The sequence below is a fragment of the Trachypithecus francoisi genome, unplaced genomic scaffold (genome assembly GCF_009764315.1).
Source record: "Trachypithecus francoisi isolate TF-2019V2 unplaced genomic scaffold, Tfra_2.0 Lachesis_group0, whole genome shotgun sequence".
Classification (NCBI taxonomy): domain Eukaryota; kingdom Metazoa; phylum Chordata; class Mammalia; order Primates; family Cercopithecidae; genus Trachypithecus; species Trachypithecus francoisi.
In genome coordinates this window covers 61237658-61252883 of record NW_022681453.1, presented here as the reverse complement: position 1 = coordinate 61252883, position 15226 = coordinate 61237658, and the positions used below count along the sequence as shown (strand labels likewise).

Here is a 15226-nt window from a genome sequence, read left to right as displayed (position 1 = left end):
CAGTGTGTCCCCTCCTTGGAAACACTGCAGCTCAGACTTGGCACTGTAATGGGCTAAATTATTTATCCAGTCGGATAAGAGAGAAGGCCACTAAGAGCCTCCTGAGTTAGTTTATAGCCTCAGTCCCTGGATTCAAACTGAGACAGGAAACAGGCCAGTTTACATCAGCAAAGAGAAAAAAAGACCTTTCCTTCAAAGTGCTCTTCCATCAGCTTGTATGCCTGGCATAAGTCCCAACCATGGTGAAAATAAGCTGTTTCCATCAATCTTCTTGGATTCATTGAGTACTGTGTGGCAGGCCCTGTAATATAAAAGATGCAGAATAGTGGCCTTTGCTCCCAATAGCACACTCACTTGGACAGGCAGGGAAAGCACATGCAAAATTAAGCTTCTCATTCTTCATTCCATACACACAACATGTCAGGCACTGGGCTAGGTACTGGGGATGCAATATGGAAAACTACAGGCCAGTGAGCAAGATAGGAAAGCAGGTGATGGTGAAAATAACACCTGACTGATGCAGTGATGGGCAAAGGGTGTAAAGTGACACTGAGATAAGATGGGCCAGGAGACACATGAGATTAATTTCTCAGTAAGTGATACATATAGTAAAAGCCATGAGATCAAAGCAGAGCTCTTAATTTTGGTTTTGAGATCACTGTCAACAACATACTCCAGTATCAGTCACCACTCCACATATGCAGTTTGCGCAGTGAGTCTTCCAGGACTCTCTCTATGTGAAGGAGAGCTGGTTTACCTCAGGCCAGTGCTTTACAGGCTTTTTGATTAGTCACACAGACCAGGCTGTGAGTCTGGATAGAATGAGGTCATTGATGAGAGGCGTGTCTGCAAATAAGGCATGTCCCTCCTTCCGGAGAGTTTACCTCAGTCTCTGGAGCCATCCTTCAGATCAGGAAATATGGCCCTGACCTTGATGACCTTTCACTGTGGACTTTGGAAGGGAAAATAAAAACAGTGCATAGAAATGTGCTGCTTATAACAGTGGATAGGAAATTTGTGTGCAATTACTTTTCCAATGGAGAGTTGTACTTACAGTCATGATTCTCTAAGTGTTATTTATATTCCTTGTTACAGTCCCTGGACTTCTAAATCTCATTTTTATCTCTTTTAAGATACCTGTCTTGATGTCCTCTATTTTGTTTATTTGCAAACATGGCCCTTTCCATCCCATTAATTTCTTAAGAGCAAGAAACATGCTTTATGCATCTTTCAGAACTCCTTATTACAACTTAGCACATGGCCTTACATATAATAGGCACTTAATAATTGAATGAACTATATCATCCAAAACTGGAAGATGTATGGGGCATTTGGGTTTAGGGCCTTTCCTGAAATTTACCAAAGAATAGTCCTTCCCTAGTTGGGAAAGATCATGCAACTTAAGAAGAGAGGGAGAAACCAGCTTGCAATGATAAATGATGGGAAGAACACGTTCCGAGCTAGCCCCATCAGCAAAAGCATTGCTAACCATCAACAGCAAGGCAGATGTCAAAGTCAGATTACCTTTACAGTCAACCCTGAAATTCTTATTATAAAGGGGATGCTCATGATGTGAACCAGCATTGGATACTGTAGAATATAATCCAGTGGTGGACTCAGTCTCATGCATGATCACAAACAAGGGGAACACTATGAATAAAAATGACATTAAATGTGGCTATGGAGTACATAGTAGACATCACTATTGCTTAGAAGTTGTCTTCAAGGTAGCACCTGGCATGAAAGAGTAAAGTTACAGTCCCATAAACCTTTGATGCAAACCACTGCAGGGGGCGGTGCTGTCTACAATTGAGTTTCAGTTCCTGATCCTCTCATTTCTCCACATCATTCTCTGCAGGGGGCATTGGCTGTGTAGGTCGAGACAAGGGCCAAGTTCGAAAATGCCTTGACGTGGTGGAGATCTACAACCCAGATGGGGACTTTTGGCGAGAGGGCCCTCCCATGCCAAGTCCCCTCCTCTCACTCCGCACCAATTCCACCAATGCAGGGGCAGTGGATGGGAAACTCTATGTCTGCGGGGGATTCCATGGAGCAGGTATTGGTTCAGTTTTAAACATTCTGTTACCTCCTTTGGTGTTGATTTGATCTTCTTTAACTGATCCAATCATCACTAATACTCCTGAGAGCAACGTGAGCACTGCAAAAGCATGGCTTTTAGAGTCAGGGACCCTGTGCAAAATCTCTGGGCCTGGGTTTCACATGGACAAAGTGAAGCTGGCACATCCATAGGCTGTCGTAAGAATTAAATGGAATCTAGTTTACAGCTATACCATCCTGAACACACCCGATCTCACCTGATCTTGGAAACTAAGCAGGGTCGGGCCTGGTTAGTACTTGAGTGGGAGAATTAAAAGGGAATCCAGTTTGTACAGCATCTAGTACATAGCAGACACTCACTATATAATAGCTGAATGTGAACAGAAGAGAAATGGGAGAGGTAGCCTAATGCTTATGGTGAGACTAAAGAGAGATTTTAAAATGGGAAGAGTAGATGAAAGTGGAGTACTGACCAGAAGTGTTGGGTTTTATCTGATCAAGACTCAGAAAACTCTCTTATTCCTACCCCATGACTACCACTTGAAATAAATGGCTTGAAAGCATTTCTAAAATAATACCTAATGCACGAATTTATTACTAAACTTGTTTTCCATATATCTAATTGTACTATCACTGCCTTCTAAAGTATGGATTCATAATTTTTTAATGTAACAATGAGATTCCAAACTATGCATAAATCTAGTAGGCACATGCCTCCAAAGTTTGATTAGTGGCATAAGTAAATAAGGCAGAATGCAGTTACATTAAAAATGACTAACTGTTGAATTACATTCTCACTAACAGAAGCACAAGGCCAGCACATACCTATGAAACATGTGCCTCAAGAGCACTTAGAATTTTGGAAGAATGCCAGGTTAAAGTAAAGCTGATACTGCAGCAAAGCAGAGCCTTTTGCAAGCCTGCCTTCACTCTTTAAGCACATGATATGTTAAAGAATAAGACGGTTGCTGGGCATGGTGGCTCACGCCTGTAATCCTGGCACTTAGGGAGGCCAAGGCGGGTGGATCACGAGGTCAGGAGACTGAGACCATCCTGGCTAACACAGTGAAACCCCGTCTCTACTAAAAATACCAAAAAATTAGCCAGGTGTGGTGGCGGGCACCTGTAGTCCCAGCTACTTGGGAGGCTGAGGCAGGAGAATGGAGAACGGCATGAACCCAGGATGCGGAGCTTGTAGTGAGCAGAGATTGAGCCACTGCACTCCAGCCTGGGCGACAAAGCAAGACTCCAGAAAAATTTAAAAAATGAATAAGTCGGTTATTACAAATTAAAACTGACTCAGGAGATAGAGGAACCAAATGCAGTGGTTCGATTCAAACAGATAATCTGGGAAATTTGAATGTGGACCAGGACCAGGGTATTAGATGACATTGTGGAATTATTAGTTTTGTTGGGAATAATAGTTGCATTGTAGTTTTATATAAAAGATAAAGAAAAAGTCTGAATAATAGAGATTGTTTCGAAGAATTTGTGGGTGAAGGCTGAGCACAGTGGCTCACGCCTGTAATCCCAGCACTTTGGGAGGCTGAGGCAGGCGGATCACGAGGTGAAGAGGATCACGAGGTGAGGAGATCGAGACCATCCTGGCCAGCATGGTGAAACCCCGTCTCTACTAAAAAAAAAAAAAAAAAAAAATACGAAAATTAGCTGGGTGTGGTGGTGCATGCCTGTAATCCCAGCTACTCAGGAGACTGAGGCAGGAGAAACGCTTGAACCAGGGAGTCAGAAGTTGCAGTGAGCCAAGATCGTGCCACTACACTCCAGCCTGGCAACAGAACGAAACTCCATCAAAAAAAAAAAAAAAAAGAGAGAGAGAGAGAGAGAGAGAGAAGGAAAGAAAAAGAAAAAATAATTTGTGGATGAAAATGATATACTGTCTGAAATTTGTTTTCATCTATTCCAGCAAATATTGTTTTTAATGGCAAGAGGTGGCAGGAATACACTGAAAGTTGCCATAATAAAAACTTTACTTTTTCTTTCTCTATTTATTCTTCAAAACATTTTTCAAAGAGGTTTTTAAAAAATTGTTTTAATCTCTTTTTATTTATTTATTTATTTATTTTTTTTTGAGACGGAGTCTCGCTCTGTCCCCCGGGCTGGAGTGCAGTGGCCGGATCTCAGCTCACTGCAAGCTCCGCCTCCCGGGTTCCCGCCATTCTCCTGCCTCAGCCTCCGGAGTAGCTGGGACTACAGGCGCCCGCCACCGCGCCCGGCTAGTTTTTTGTATTTTTTTTAGTAGAGACGGGGTTTCACCGTATTAGCCAGGATGGTCTCGATCTCCTGACCTCGTGATCCGCCCGTCTCGGCCTCCCAAAGTGCTGGGATTACAGGCTTGAGCCACCGCGCCCGGCGTTTTAATCTCTTTTACATTAAACATTACATGCCATGCTTGGGTAAAGATTGTAATCTATCATAGTAGTAAGAAACCTGGCCCAGCAAGGAATCCTAATAGGGGCCCCTTGCTCAAGCCCTGCATGTAAGAAGGGAGCTGAGGAGCCAGGAGGGAGAGCCCTGGTGCTGTGCCCACTCATGTGGCAGTGCTGTCCAGCTTGCTTACATGAGCACCTCCCATCTTCTGACCTTTGGCTTTCTCTTGACAAGAAAAGAAGGATAGAGAATCCGAGGGTTAGCCTCCAGAGGGATGGGCGGTTATTCACGTCTAAGGATCTAGAAGACATTCTGTTTTGTCTTGCTTCTTTATATTTCTTTGTGTAATATTGAATTAGAGAATTGATATCCTCCAGTTTTTCAAACATGTCAAAAAACTCATACTATGAGCTAACCTCTCTTCTTGGTACTATTAATTAATGGACTGGTAATGGTTTCAGTCAAAGGGACTTACTATATGAGCTCTCAAAGTCCATTTTAGTTATTTGTTTCTAAGATGGTAGATTGTTTGGGATTCGCTGAATGAATTATCACTGGGATTTTATACAAAATAGAACAAGATTTTCAACATTTGGTGGGAAAGACAGATGGATAAACATGTAATAAACATAGTAATTTGTTTTTGGTTAAAAGGTAGGTTGAACACCTCTATTTTATCTTCAAGCCCCACTAAAATGACAGTAAGTGGAATAAACACAAAGAGAAGAGAGAGGAAAATAGCAACAACAAATTGGAAGCTAAAAAGTAGATGTATGAGTAGTAACTAAGTAGACCTGAGAAACTGTAATCGTAACTGGCAACAGAAAAAAACAAAAAACAAACAAAACCCCTGATTTTTAACCTGGAACCCCAGATAATCTCAGAAGTTGGCAACAAAAGGTAACTCTGGACGTTGAACTGAAAATGGTACTGAAAACAAGAATATTAGCTGGAAGGCAGGAAGACCCCTAATTTCCCGCCCTACTCTTGACAGTGAGACAAAGACCTTTCACTCTAACAAAGGCTAAGGTTGAGGACAGGAGTTAAGGTCAGGCATCCAGTAATTTAAAAAGAGATAGAGTGGAAGGTTGTATATTGAATATTGAGGTCCTCAGCCTCTTTCCTTCTCTGGCTCCTATAATATGCACAGCCATATCCTCTTGGCAAGAGATTGGGAGGTTCTTCTTTGGGGGTCTGACCAGCCCCCAACTAAGGCAAAACCAGATTACCCTGTAGAGAATCTCACAGAAAAAGTCTTTTATGGCATTCCACTCTTAAAAGATGAACAAACAACTAAGGATCACCAAACATTTGAGGAAGTGCGTAGATGAAAGATAGAAAGCAAACTAGAGGAAACAGAGGCTATGCCAGGAGAGTTGTCCTCAGAGAGATTGCATCAATAGAACAGGAAAAGGATATTTAAAACATTTCTTGGAGATTAGAAAATATAGCAGAAATTAAATCTACAATGGAAAATTTGGAAAGTGTAGTAGAGGAAACTTCTCACAAAGCAGAACAAAAAGCAATTGTATGGAAAATTAGAGAAAGAGAAATTGAGGCCAAGAGGTCTAACAGGAGTTGGTCAATAGCTAAACAGAGAAAACAGAGGGAAATAAATTATCCATGAAGTAAATAAAAAATTTTCCCCAAACTGAAGTCATCAGATTGAAAGGATATACAAATGCCAAGGACAAAGGATGAAAATGGACCCAAACTAAGGCACATCATTGTGACATCACAGAACATTGGGGAAAAAATAAAAGGTCGTAAAAGTTCCTAAAGTGAAAAAAACAATAGTTTTACACCAAGTGCCAAGAATCAGACTTCTGAATGACGACATTGGGAGCTAGAAGGAAACGAGGCAAATGCTGTCTAAATTTCAATGGAGAAAATTACTTTCCACCTACGATTCTATGCCTGCTGAACTATTAAGTGTGAGGGTCCATTTTCAGACACACAGTGCCTCCAAAATTTTTTCTCCTGTGTGCCCTTTTATCAGGACATGCTTCACCAAAAATGAACTTATAAACCAAGAAAGACAGACGTGTAACCCAAAAACAGAATTAAACATAATAGAGAGAAAAGGAAATCAGTGGAAGACATTGAGGGGAGATTCAAGAAGCTGCACAGCAGGCCGAAAGAGTGGCCAGAATAGAATGGAGCTGGTCAAAGGGCTCTGTGAGAGATGCCTTCAAGATTCCAACATTTGGAGAAGAGCAATGAGAACTAGCAAAAACAAAATGAGACAAAACAGTAAGTTGTGCAGAAAAGGAAAAGTATGCCACACAGTCCATTTGTGAATAGCATTTATAACAATATCATAATAAAAATACTTGATACTGAGCTGACCAAAACTATGCCTTAACTGTACTGGAAAATGTGGAAACAGACCATAGGTAGATAGGGTAGGAATATAAGAGGAAGTCAAGTCCACATTCTTCACAGTGGAAGTCAAGAGTTAATGCCTTCATATGACAAAGCAAGAGGCGGAAGTAATATAAAAAGTGTTATTTATAGAGACCATGGTCAGTGTCAGCAGAATCAGCTGGAGTGGAAAGAGAAGCAGTGAATGGGGAGCAGGTCAGGGAACAACTGTTTTTAAGGAATAAGACTTGTAAAGCGGATCTTTAAATCATGCAAATGTGTAACTAATAAAACAAAACCTAAATTTAAAATATGTAAATATAGTGCACATAATAGAAGAATAACAAGAGTATTAAGAAAAATATGAACAAGTGAGCCTTTTGGGAGATAATTTTCCATGGGTCTCAAGTGTTTATGCATGTCTTATGAGCAGAGGTACTGACTGCTTTTGTTCTGGACTATTTCTTCAATATCTTTGATAGCCTTAGAAGACATAGTATCTCCATAGCAAAGAGCAGGCATGCTCACTGGTCATTATGAAAAATTCAGGTTCCCTAAGCTCACCATTTCTTTCCAGTAATGCAACCCATTGATTGTACAGGTGTCAGCTGGCACTCTGCATATTGTCCTGTGAGAATAGGTCAAAAAACTGGCATAACAACTGGCATAAAAATGCTGATATACTAGTTGCCACTATCGCTGTAACACTGTCTTTCATCTCTGATCCAGAAATCTGATGTCTTCTGTTAGCATCCATGAAACTGTAGCAAGCTTACTTATAAAATCCCAGACTCTTTGCAGTTCTTGACAGAGTCCTGGGACTCACCAGGAGGCTTTGTTCTTCACCTCCAACACAGAATGAGGGAGCCAGTACTGTGTTTCAAAAAGGTCAGAACTCATAACACCAATCCTTCACAAACTCTTACAAAATATACAAGAGGGAACAATTCCAAACTCATTCTTTGAAACCAGTGGAATTCTGATACCAAACTAGGCAAAGACTGCAAGAAAACTATAGGTTAGTAGCCTTTATGAATATAGATGCAAAAATCTACAACAGAATACTAGCAAACTGAATCCAGCAACATGCAAAAAGAGTTATACACCGTGACCAAGAAGGATTTATCCCAGAAATGAAAAGTTGGTTTACCATTTGAAAATGAATCAGGCCGGGCGCGGTGGCTCAAGCCTGTAATCCTAGCACTTTGGGAGGCCGAGATGGGCGGATCGCGAGGTCAGGAGATAGAGACCATCCTGGCTAACACGGTGAAACCCCGTCTCTACTAAAAACTACAAAAAACTAGCCCGGTGAGGTGGCGGCGCCTGTAGTCCCAGCTACCTGGGAGGCTGAGGCAGGAGAATGGCGTGAACCCGGGTGGCGGAGCTTGCAGTGAGCTGAGATCCGGCCACTGCACTCCAGCCTGGGTGACAGAGCGAGACCCCATCTCAAAAAAAAAAAAAAGAAGAAAAAGAAAATGAATCAATGTGTGGGAAGAGGGAGAGCATCAGGAAGAATAGCTAATGGATGCTGGGCTTCATACCTGGGTGATGGGTTGATCTGTGCAGCAAACCACCATGGCACACATTTACCTATGTAACAAACTTGCACATCCTGCACATATACCTCGGAACTTAAAATAAAAGTTGAAGGAAAAAAAAGAAAATGAATCAATGTAATACACCATATTAGTAGAATAAAGGGAAAAACAGGATTATTATCTCAATAGATGCAAAGAAAAAAAATAGATGTACCCTTTCATGATATAGATACTTAACAAACTAGAAATAGAAAGTAACTTCCTCAGCCTGATAAAGGGTATTTATGAAAAATCTACAGCTAACATCATACTTAATGGTAAAAGACTGAAAGGGTTGCCCCTAAAATCAGGAACAAGACATGAATGCCTACTCTTGCCACTTCTATTCAGCATTATACTGGAGGTTCTAATCAGTAAAATTAGGAAAGAAAAAGAAATATAAAGCATCCATATTGGAAAGTAATAACTAATTGCGTAAGACATAATTATTTTTAGAAAATCTTAAGGAATTATTTTAAAAAGCTACTAGAGCTAATAGACAGTTTCAACAAGAGTGCAGGACATAAGATCGTATGCCAAAAAGTTGTGTTTCTATACACTTTTAATGAACAATTAAAAAATGAAATTAAGAAAACAATTCTATTTACAATATCATCAAAAAGAATAAAATACTTAGGAGTCAATTTAACAAAAAAGTATAGGATTTGTACACTGAAAACTGCAAGACATCATTAAAAGGAATTAAAATTCTATGTAAATGGTAAGATATTACATACAAAAATTGATAGGATGATCCTAAAATCTATATGGAAATGTAAGAGACCCAGAAAAGCCAAAACGATCTTGTGAAAGAACAAAGATGAAAGACCCACACTTCCTAATTCCGAAGCTTACTTCAAAGCTGTAGTAGTCAAGATGGTGTGGTACTGGCATAATGACAGACAAAACATATTGATCAGTAGAATAGACTTGAGAGTTCAGAAATAATCCCTCCATTTCGGTCAATTGATTTTCAACAAGGCTGCCAAGACAAGTCAGTGAGGAAAGGATCCTTTTTTCAACAAATGGTGCAGGAATAATTGGATATTCACATGCAAAATAATGAAGTTGGAATCCTACCTCACACCATGTACAAAAAGGAACCCAAAGTAGATTAAAAACCTAAACATACAACCTAAAACTCTTAGAAGAAAATGTAGGCATAAATCTTGAAGTCTTGAATTAGGTGATGGTTTCTTAGAAATATCAAAAGCACACATACCAAAAAAAAGGTAGATAAATTGTACATCAAAAATTAAAATGTTTGTGCTTCAAAGAGCAACAACAAGAACATGAAAAGACAATCCACAGGATGAGAGAAAATAATTGCAAATCATATCTGGTAAGAGACTTGTATCTAAAATACATTAAGAAATCTTATAACTCAATAATAAAAAGATAACATATTTTTAATGGGAAAAGGACCTGAATAGACATTTGTCCAGTGAATATAAACAGATGACCTAGTGCTCAACATCATTAGCCATGAAGAAAATGCAAATCTAAACTATGATGAGATATACTTCATACCCTCAAGGATGACTATGATGAAAAAAAGATAAATAATAACAAGTGTTGATAAAGTTTGGAGAAATCAAAACCACCATACGTTGCTGGTGATAATATAAAACGATGCAGCTGCTCTGGAAAAGTCTGGCAGTTCCTCAAGAGGTTACCACAGAGTTGCCATACGATGCAGCAATCCCACTCCTAGGTATACAGTCAAGAGAATTGAAAATATATGCCCACCCTTGTACATGAATGTTCATAGCAGCAGCATTCGTCTCAGCCAAAAAGTGGAAACAAGCCAAGTGTCCATCCACAGATGAATGGATAAGTAAAATACCGTCTGTTCAAACAGTGGAATATCATTTGGCAATAAAAACGAATGAAATACTAATAGATGCTACAACATAGATGAACCTTGAAAGCATTATGCTAACTGAAAGGCAATCACAAAAGACCACATATCACATGATTCAATTTATATGAAATGTCCAGAAAAGGCAGATGGATAGAGACAGAAAGTAGATTTGTGATTGCCAGAAACTGGTGAATGGGTAGAGACTGCTAATGTGCAGAGGATTTATTTTGGGAGTGATGAAAATGGACTGAAATTAGATAGTGGTGATGGTTGCACAGCTCTGTGAATATACTAAAAACCATTTTATTATACATTTTCAAGGGGTGAATTTTATAATATATGAACTATACCTCAGTAAACCTGTTGTTAAAGTGAGAAAGTCGAACTCTTTCTCTTATATCCCTCACAGTAATCAGCTTGGTGTTTGACACTAATGAGGAGAATTAAGCTGAACTGCCCATGGGGAGGGTGCTTGGAGGCAGGTTCCTTGAGTGAAAGAGGCAGAAATGGCCCATTCCGGAGACAGAGTTAGGCTTCCTGAGACAGAGAAGACAGTGGTGGCAGATGACACCTAGTGGCAGGAAACTATTCCCTGCTATAAGAACATCCAAGGGATAACAGCACTGTGGCCTTAGGTACCTGCAAAAGATTCCTGTGGTTGGCACACAGAAATCCTGCCTTTTAAGGGACCCCGTGGGCTTGGACAGAGGGCATCTTGGTGATAACCACAATGAACTGAATACTGAAGAGCCACTCTCATGTTTTCTAGCTCAAGTGTACCCTCAGGATTCTTGTATATCTCACAAAGAGGAGTTGCTCCTAGAGGGCTCAGCCTTGTCCCTGCTGACAAAGCCCCCACTTTGGCTCTTGTTCCAGCTGTTGGCCCTTTGAGACTCAACTGCATCTTCCTGTCAGGCTCTGGTTTCTGTCTGTTTCTCCGAACTCTGGTGCAGGGTCCCCGCATTCCCTGCTATGGCAGCCCATCGGCACACACACTTGTTTGCCACCTGCGGCTGTCTTCCCTTCCTCCAGGATGGCAGGGGAGCTCAGAGAGCAGGCTGAGGGAGCAGGGAGGTCTCCTGTTTCTCCACTTCAACTCTACACTGGCTGCCAGTGGGACCCGCTCTGGGCAGGGGGATTTCTTCCCAGAGTCCAGGCTAAGTCCCTTCTGCCTTCAACCCACCTGAGCCATTTTCATCATCTTGTTTGGCTAACTTCTAGGGGACCCAAGCAACGTTTTCACCTTGGTATCAGCCCCTCCAAGTCTTCCTTCCTTCACCCAGGACTGGAAAGGCTCTCTACCTCCCCTATCTGTCCAGCAAGAACTTCCCTGAAATCACCCCTCTGCCTCCTCTAGTTTAGCATTGTGGCACAGTCTTAAGGGTGAAAAGCCTCTCTAGGACAAATGTGAATTATCAGAAAGAGAAAATGCACACTGGGAAGTACTTCAAAAATGAATTCTTTTACTAACCAATGCAGATTAACATTGACAGCTGACACTTACCTGGTTACCCTGTGCTAGGGAAAATTCTAAGCACTTTGCATGTGTTAATTTATTTGATTCTCTCAACAGCCTGCAGCTATTATTTCCCTTATTTTAAAGGTGCAGAAATTGAAGCCATATAAAGAAGTCAAACAGAGGGTAAATGTTGAATTTGGGATTCAAAGTTAGATAGTCTGGCCCCAAAGTCTGTATTTTTAGAAATAAGCTAAACTGTCTCTCCATACCAGACAAATCAAATCAGAATATTTGGTTATGGAGGCTGGGCATCAATATTATTTTTTAAGTCTTCAGGTTATTCTAACATGCAATCAGGGTTAAGAGCCACTGCACTGGCTGATGTCTGTTGGGTTTTCATTCAACAAACTTTTATTGAATGCCTTTCTAGGTAGTAAGCCCATGCTAAACCCCAAAGATACACTTACAAACATGTTTGCTTCCAGCCCTAACAGAGCTAATTGAGGGCAAAAAAAGGAAGCTGCTGTATTGGTGGGATGATGGACTCAGCTAGCTGCTTAGAATGTAGTTGTGCTTCTTCAAGAAATAGCTGATTCTAGGTTTGGAGCACAGAAATTGCAAGGTAGGTTCAGATATCCTGTTATACCAGAAAGCAGGTACATTGTCAAAGACTTAAGGGAGTCATGAAAAGACAGAGAAGTCAGCCTCAAAGGGCAGTCAGTGGCCAGATTTAAAATAATTCAAACATCGAAAATCATAATTGACTATAATTGACTGAAACACATTGAATCAAAAGCCAGGTAATAAATGTAGAAGTCATGACAGAAGGATAGCCAAGATCCTAATTTGTATAATAGGTGGTTCAGTCAGAAATCAGCAGCAGATGCTAAAAGCATCAGTTGAAAGGTTATAAAGAACAGGATAGTCACATGGCACTGAAGACGTATTACCTGATAAATCACAGACAACACGAAAAAATATGTACTTTTACAATGGAGAAACTGGATGGCCACTGCTGTAACCAAATAATCATCATTAATAATGATACAATTTTGTAGTATTTGCTTCCTATGTCATTCAGTATAGAGTCTTCTCATGTCCCCACCACCACCAAAATACTTAACTTGTGTCCAATCAAACCTCTATATTTTACCTCCAGTTGATAGGAAATAGAGGAAGAACAAAGTAAACGACCCTATGAGGAGATAAGTGAATTGAGCATGTGGGACATTGTATGAGAACACTGACCCTGATTCAAAAAAATTAACGTCACGGGGGGGAAACCTCAAGATGGGGGCCTTCCTAAATGAAATGAGACCAAAGAGACATAATAACAAAATATAATGTGTGAAGGGTGGTTGGATGACAGTTTGAAAATAACAGCTATTTAGTTATTCTGGGGACAACTGGGGAAATTAGAATATGAACAGGATTTTATTCAATTTTATAGAATTAATGTTATTTTTTTTCTTAGGTAGGATAATGGTTTGTGATGATGTAAAAGAATTTCCTCATCCTTAGAAGAAGTATGCTGAGTATTTAGGAGTGTCTGTAATTGATTTTTCAAGGGTTCAGAAAAAAAAAGCATGTGTGTGTATGGGGTGGGGATGTACAGCTAATAAGGCAAAATGCTAGCTATTATTGACTCTAGATGCAGAATACACCGGTATTCACTGTACTATTCTTTCACCTTTTCTGTGTGTTTGAAATTTCTCAAAATAAAAAACTGCTAAAGGAACAAAGCTTTGGTAGACACTAGCTATGGTGGCCACTTTACTACAAGTCTGTTTTATCCTAGTACCAACGACTACAGAGAAAAAGATGGTATGATGGAAGTACTTTGTTTTACCTTTGGCATCCCTGTGTCCCCCAGCCCTATCCCGGAGAAGTTGTATTGAACTTATGATATCCTGGAGGAGAGTTACTATTTTCATTTTCAACTTCATATCCGTCCTACAATATATACCACATACCCATACATACATACACTGTCTATATCATATATATATTTAAAAAACCTCTATTTCCACAAGGAATGGAGACAACTTACAGAACAGGCATAGACAGAATAAAACTAAAAACATGCTTAGCAGTAAGTGCAGAGAGCAATTATATTAGCAAACCTAAGCTAAGAAACATTTCCAGAATTTGGCCCAGCTTCCTAGTCGCCAAAGCGAAGAAAGAAAAATGATGGGTTTTGAAGCCCTTGTGGGAGGCATCTGACTCTCTGCTTCTGCTGCTTTCCCCTCCTAAGTCTGCCTCATGCTTTCCTTTCTCTGCTGATGTGTCCTTCCCAGGGGCTTCCATGATAGGGAAAGAGGACTCCACAGTCATCAGTTTCATCCTGCACCGCCCCTCCAGCCTGACAGCACTGCTCTCTTTGATGCCACAGCAGCAGACTGTGGACAGATTTTTGTATGGGCCATCAGGAAGGGAATGTCCTTCAACTGACAGGAACTTCCTGTCCCTTAAGAGTGAGAAGCTAAGATCCCATCCCCAAATCCTGGAGCCTCACTACATTCATTCACGGCCTGATTGCTGAGGGACAAGTTCCCTGTTCCATACATCTGACCTGTTCTTTCCCCTCCAGACCACTTGGCTTTATTTTCCAATTAAGTTTCCAAGTATAAAAATAATCATGTCTCAGTTTGTGTTCCCCCAAAGCCTACCTTGAAACAAGGCTCTGAGTGCAAATAGTTTTTTTGATGGGGAGGTGCTGCCAGGAGGCTACTAAGAGGGGAGAAGAGTAAGATGGGAAAGGAGGGGCACCAGGAGAGCAGAGTGACCTGACAGGTTACCACTGTGGGCCACTGGGGGTCAATCCCACTGAGAAACTCTGGGAGGCAGTGTAGAACACACCTTGCAGTTGTCTCACCCAAAGAGTGAAGGATCTGGAGGTGTTCATCCTCAGACTAACTTCCTATTTGATCCCCTGGAGCTAAGAGAAAATCCTCAGGCAAAGAGTAGCAGATGGATGTAAGTCAGCCTGTTCTGGAACAGGGATCACAGAGGAGATACGGCTGACATCTGGTATGTCAGCTGATACTTCTGACAGTCTCTTCTATGGCATTCTAACCACCCACCTTTAAACAAAGAAGGCTTATTGCTTTTAACCAAGAAGATACACATGACATCAGGAGCACTGTATGGGTCAGCAAAGACAACTTCAGCTTGCAGTGATAGCAGGCTGTCACTGTATCATCTTGCACCAGCTTCTTCTTACCATGTAGTCATTGGTTCTCCTTTTCCTAGAATGCATCCAAGAATAGGAACTCAGTCTGTGTGCTCTGTGCTAAGCTGACATGCAGATCTGTAGATCCCTAAAGTTTTCTATGTTTTATGAGTTTTTGCAAATTTGAAAAATTGACAGTGATTTGTTAGCATGAGATAGAATTTTCTCTCTAAACTCTAACAAGCTAGAAAAGGCTAAAGAGGTCTGCTCTTGGCTTTGGACTTTAGGCAGCATTGGACTTTAAGCCTGGCAGTGGTTACTGCTATTTGCAACATTGACATTAC

The 15226-nt window shown here is 40.7% G+C and overlaps 1 protein-coding gene across 2 annotated transcripts in view; it reads left to right on the top strand.

Annotated features, from left to right (window-relative positions):
* KBTBD12 (kelch repeat and BTB domain containing 12) overlaps positions 1–15226 on the top strand; it is a 79325-nt gene that overhangs the window by 44429 nt on the left and 19670 nt on the right. For both annotated transcript variants that reach the window (XM_033210890.1, XM_033210891.1), the window contains exon 5: positions 1859–2056. In XM_033210890.1, coding sequence (XP_033066781.1) covers positions 1859–2056 — 198 coding nt within the window. The remainder of the gene's footprint in view (positions 1–1858; positions 2057–15226) is intronic.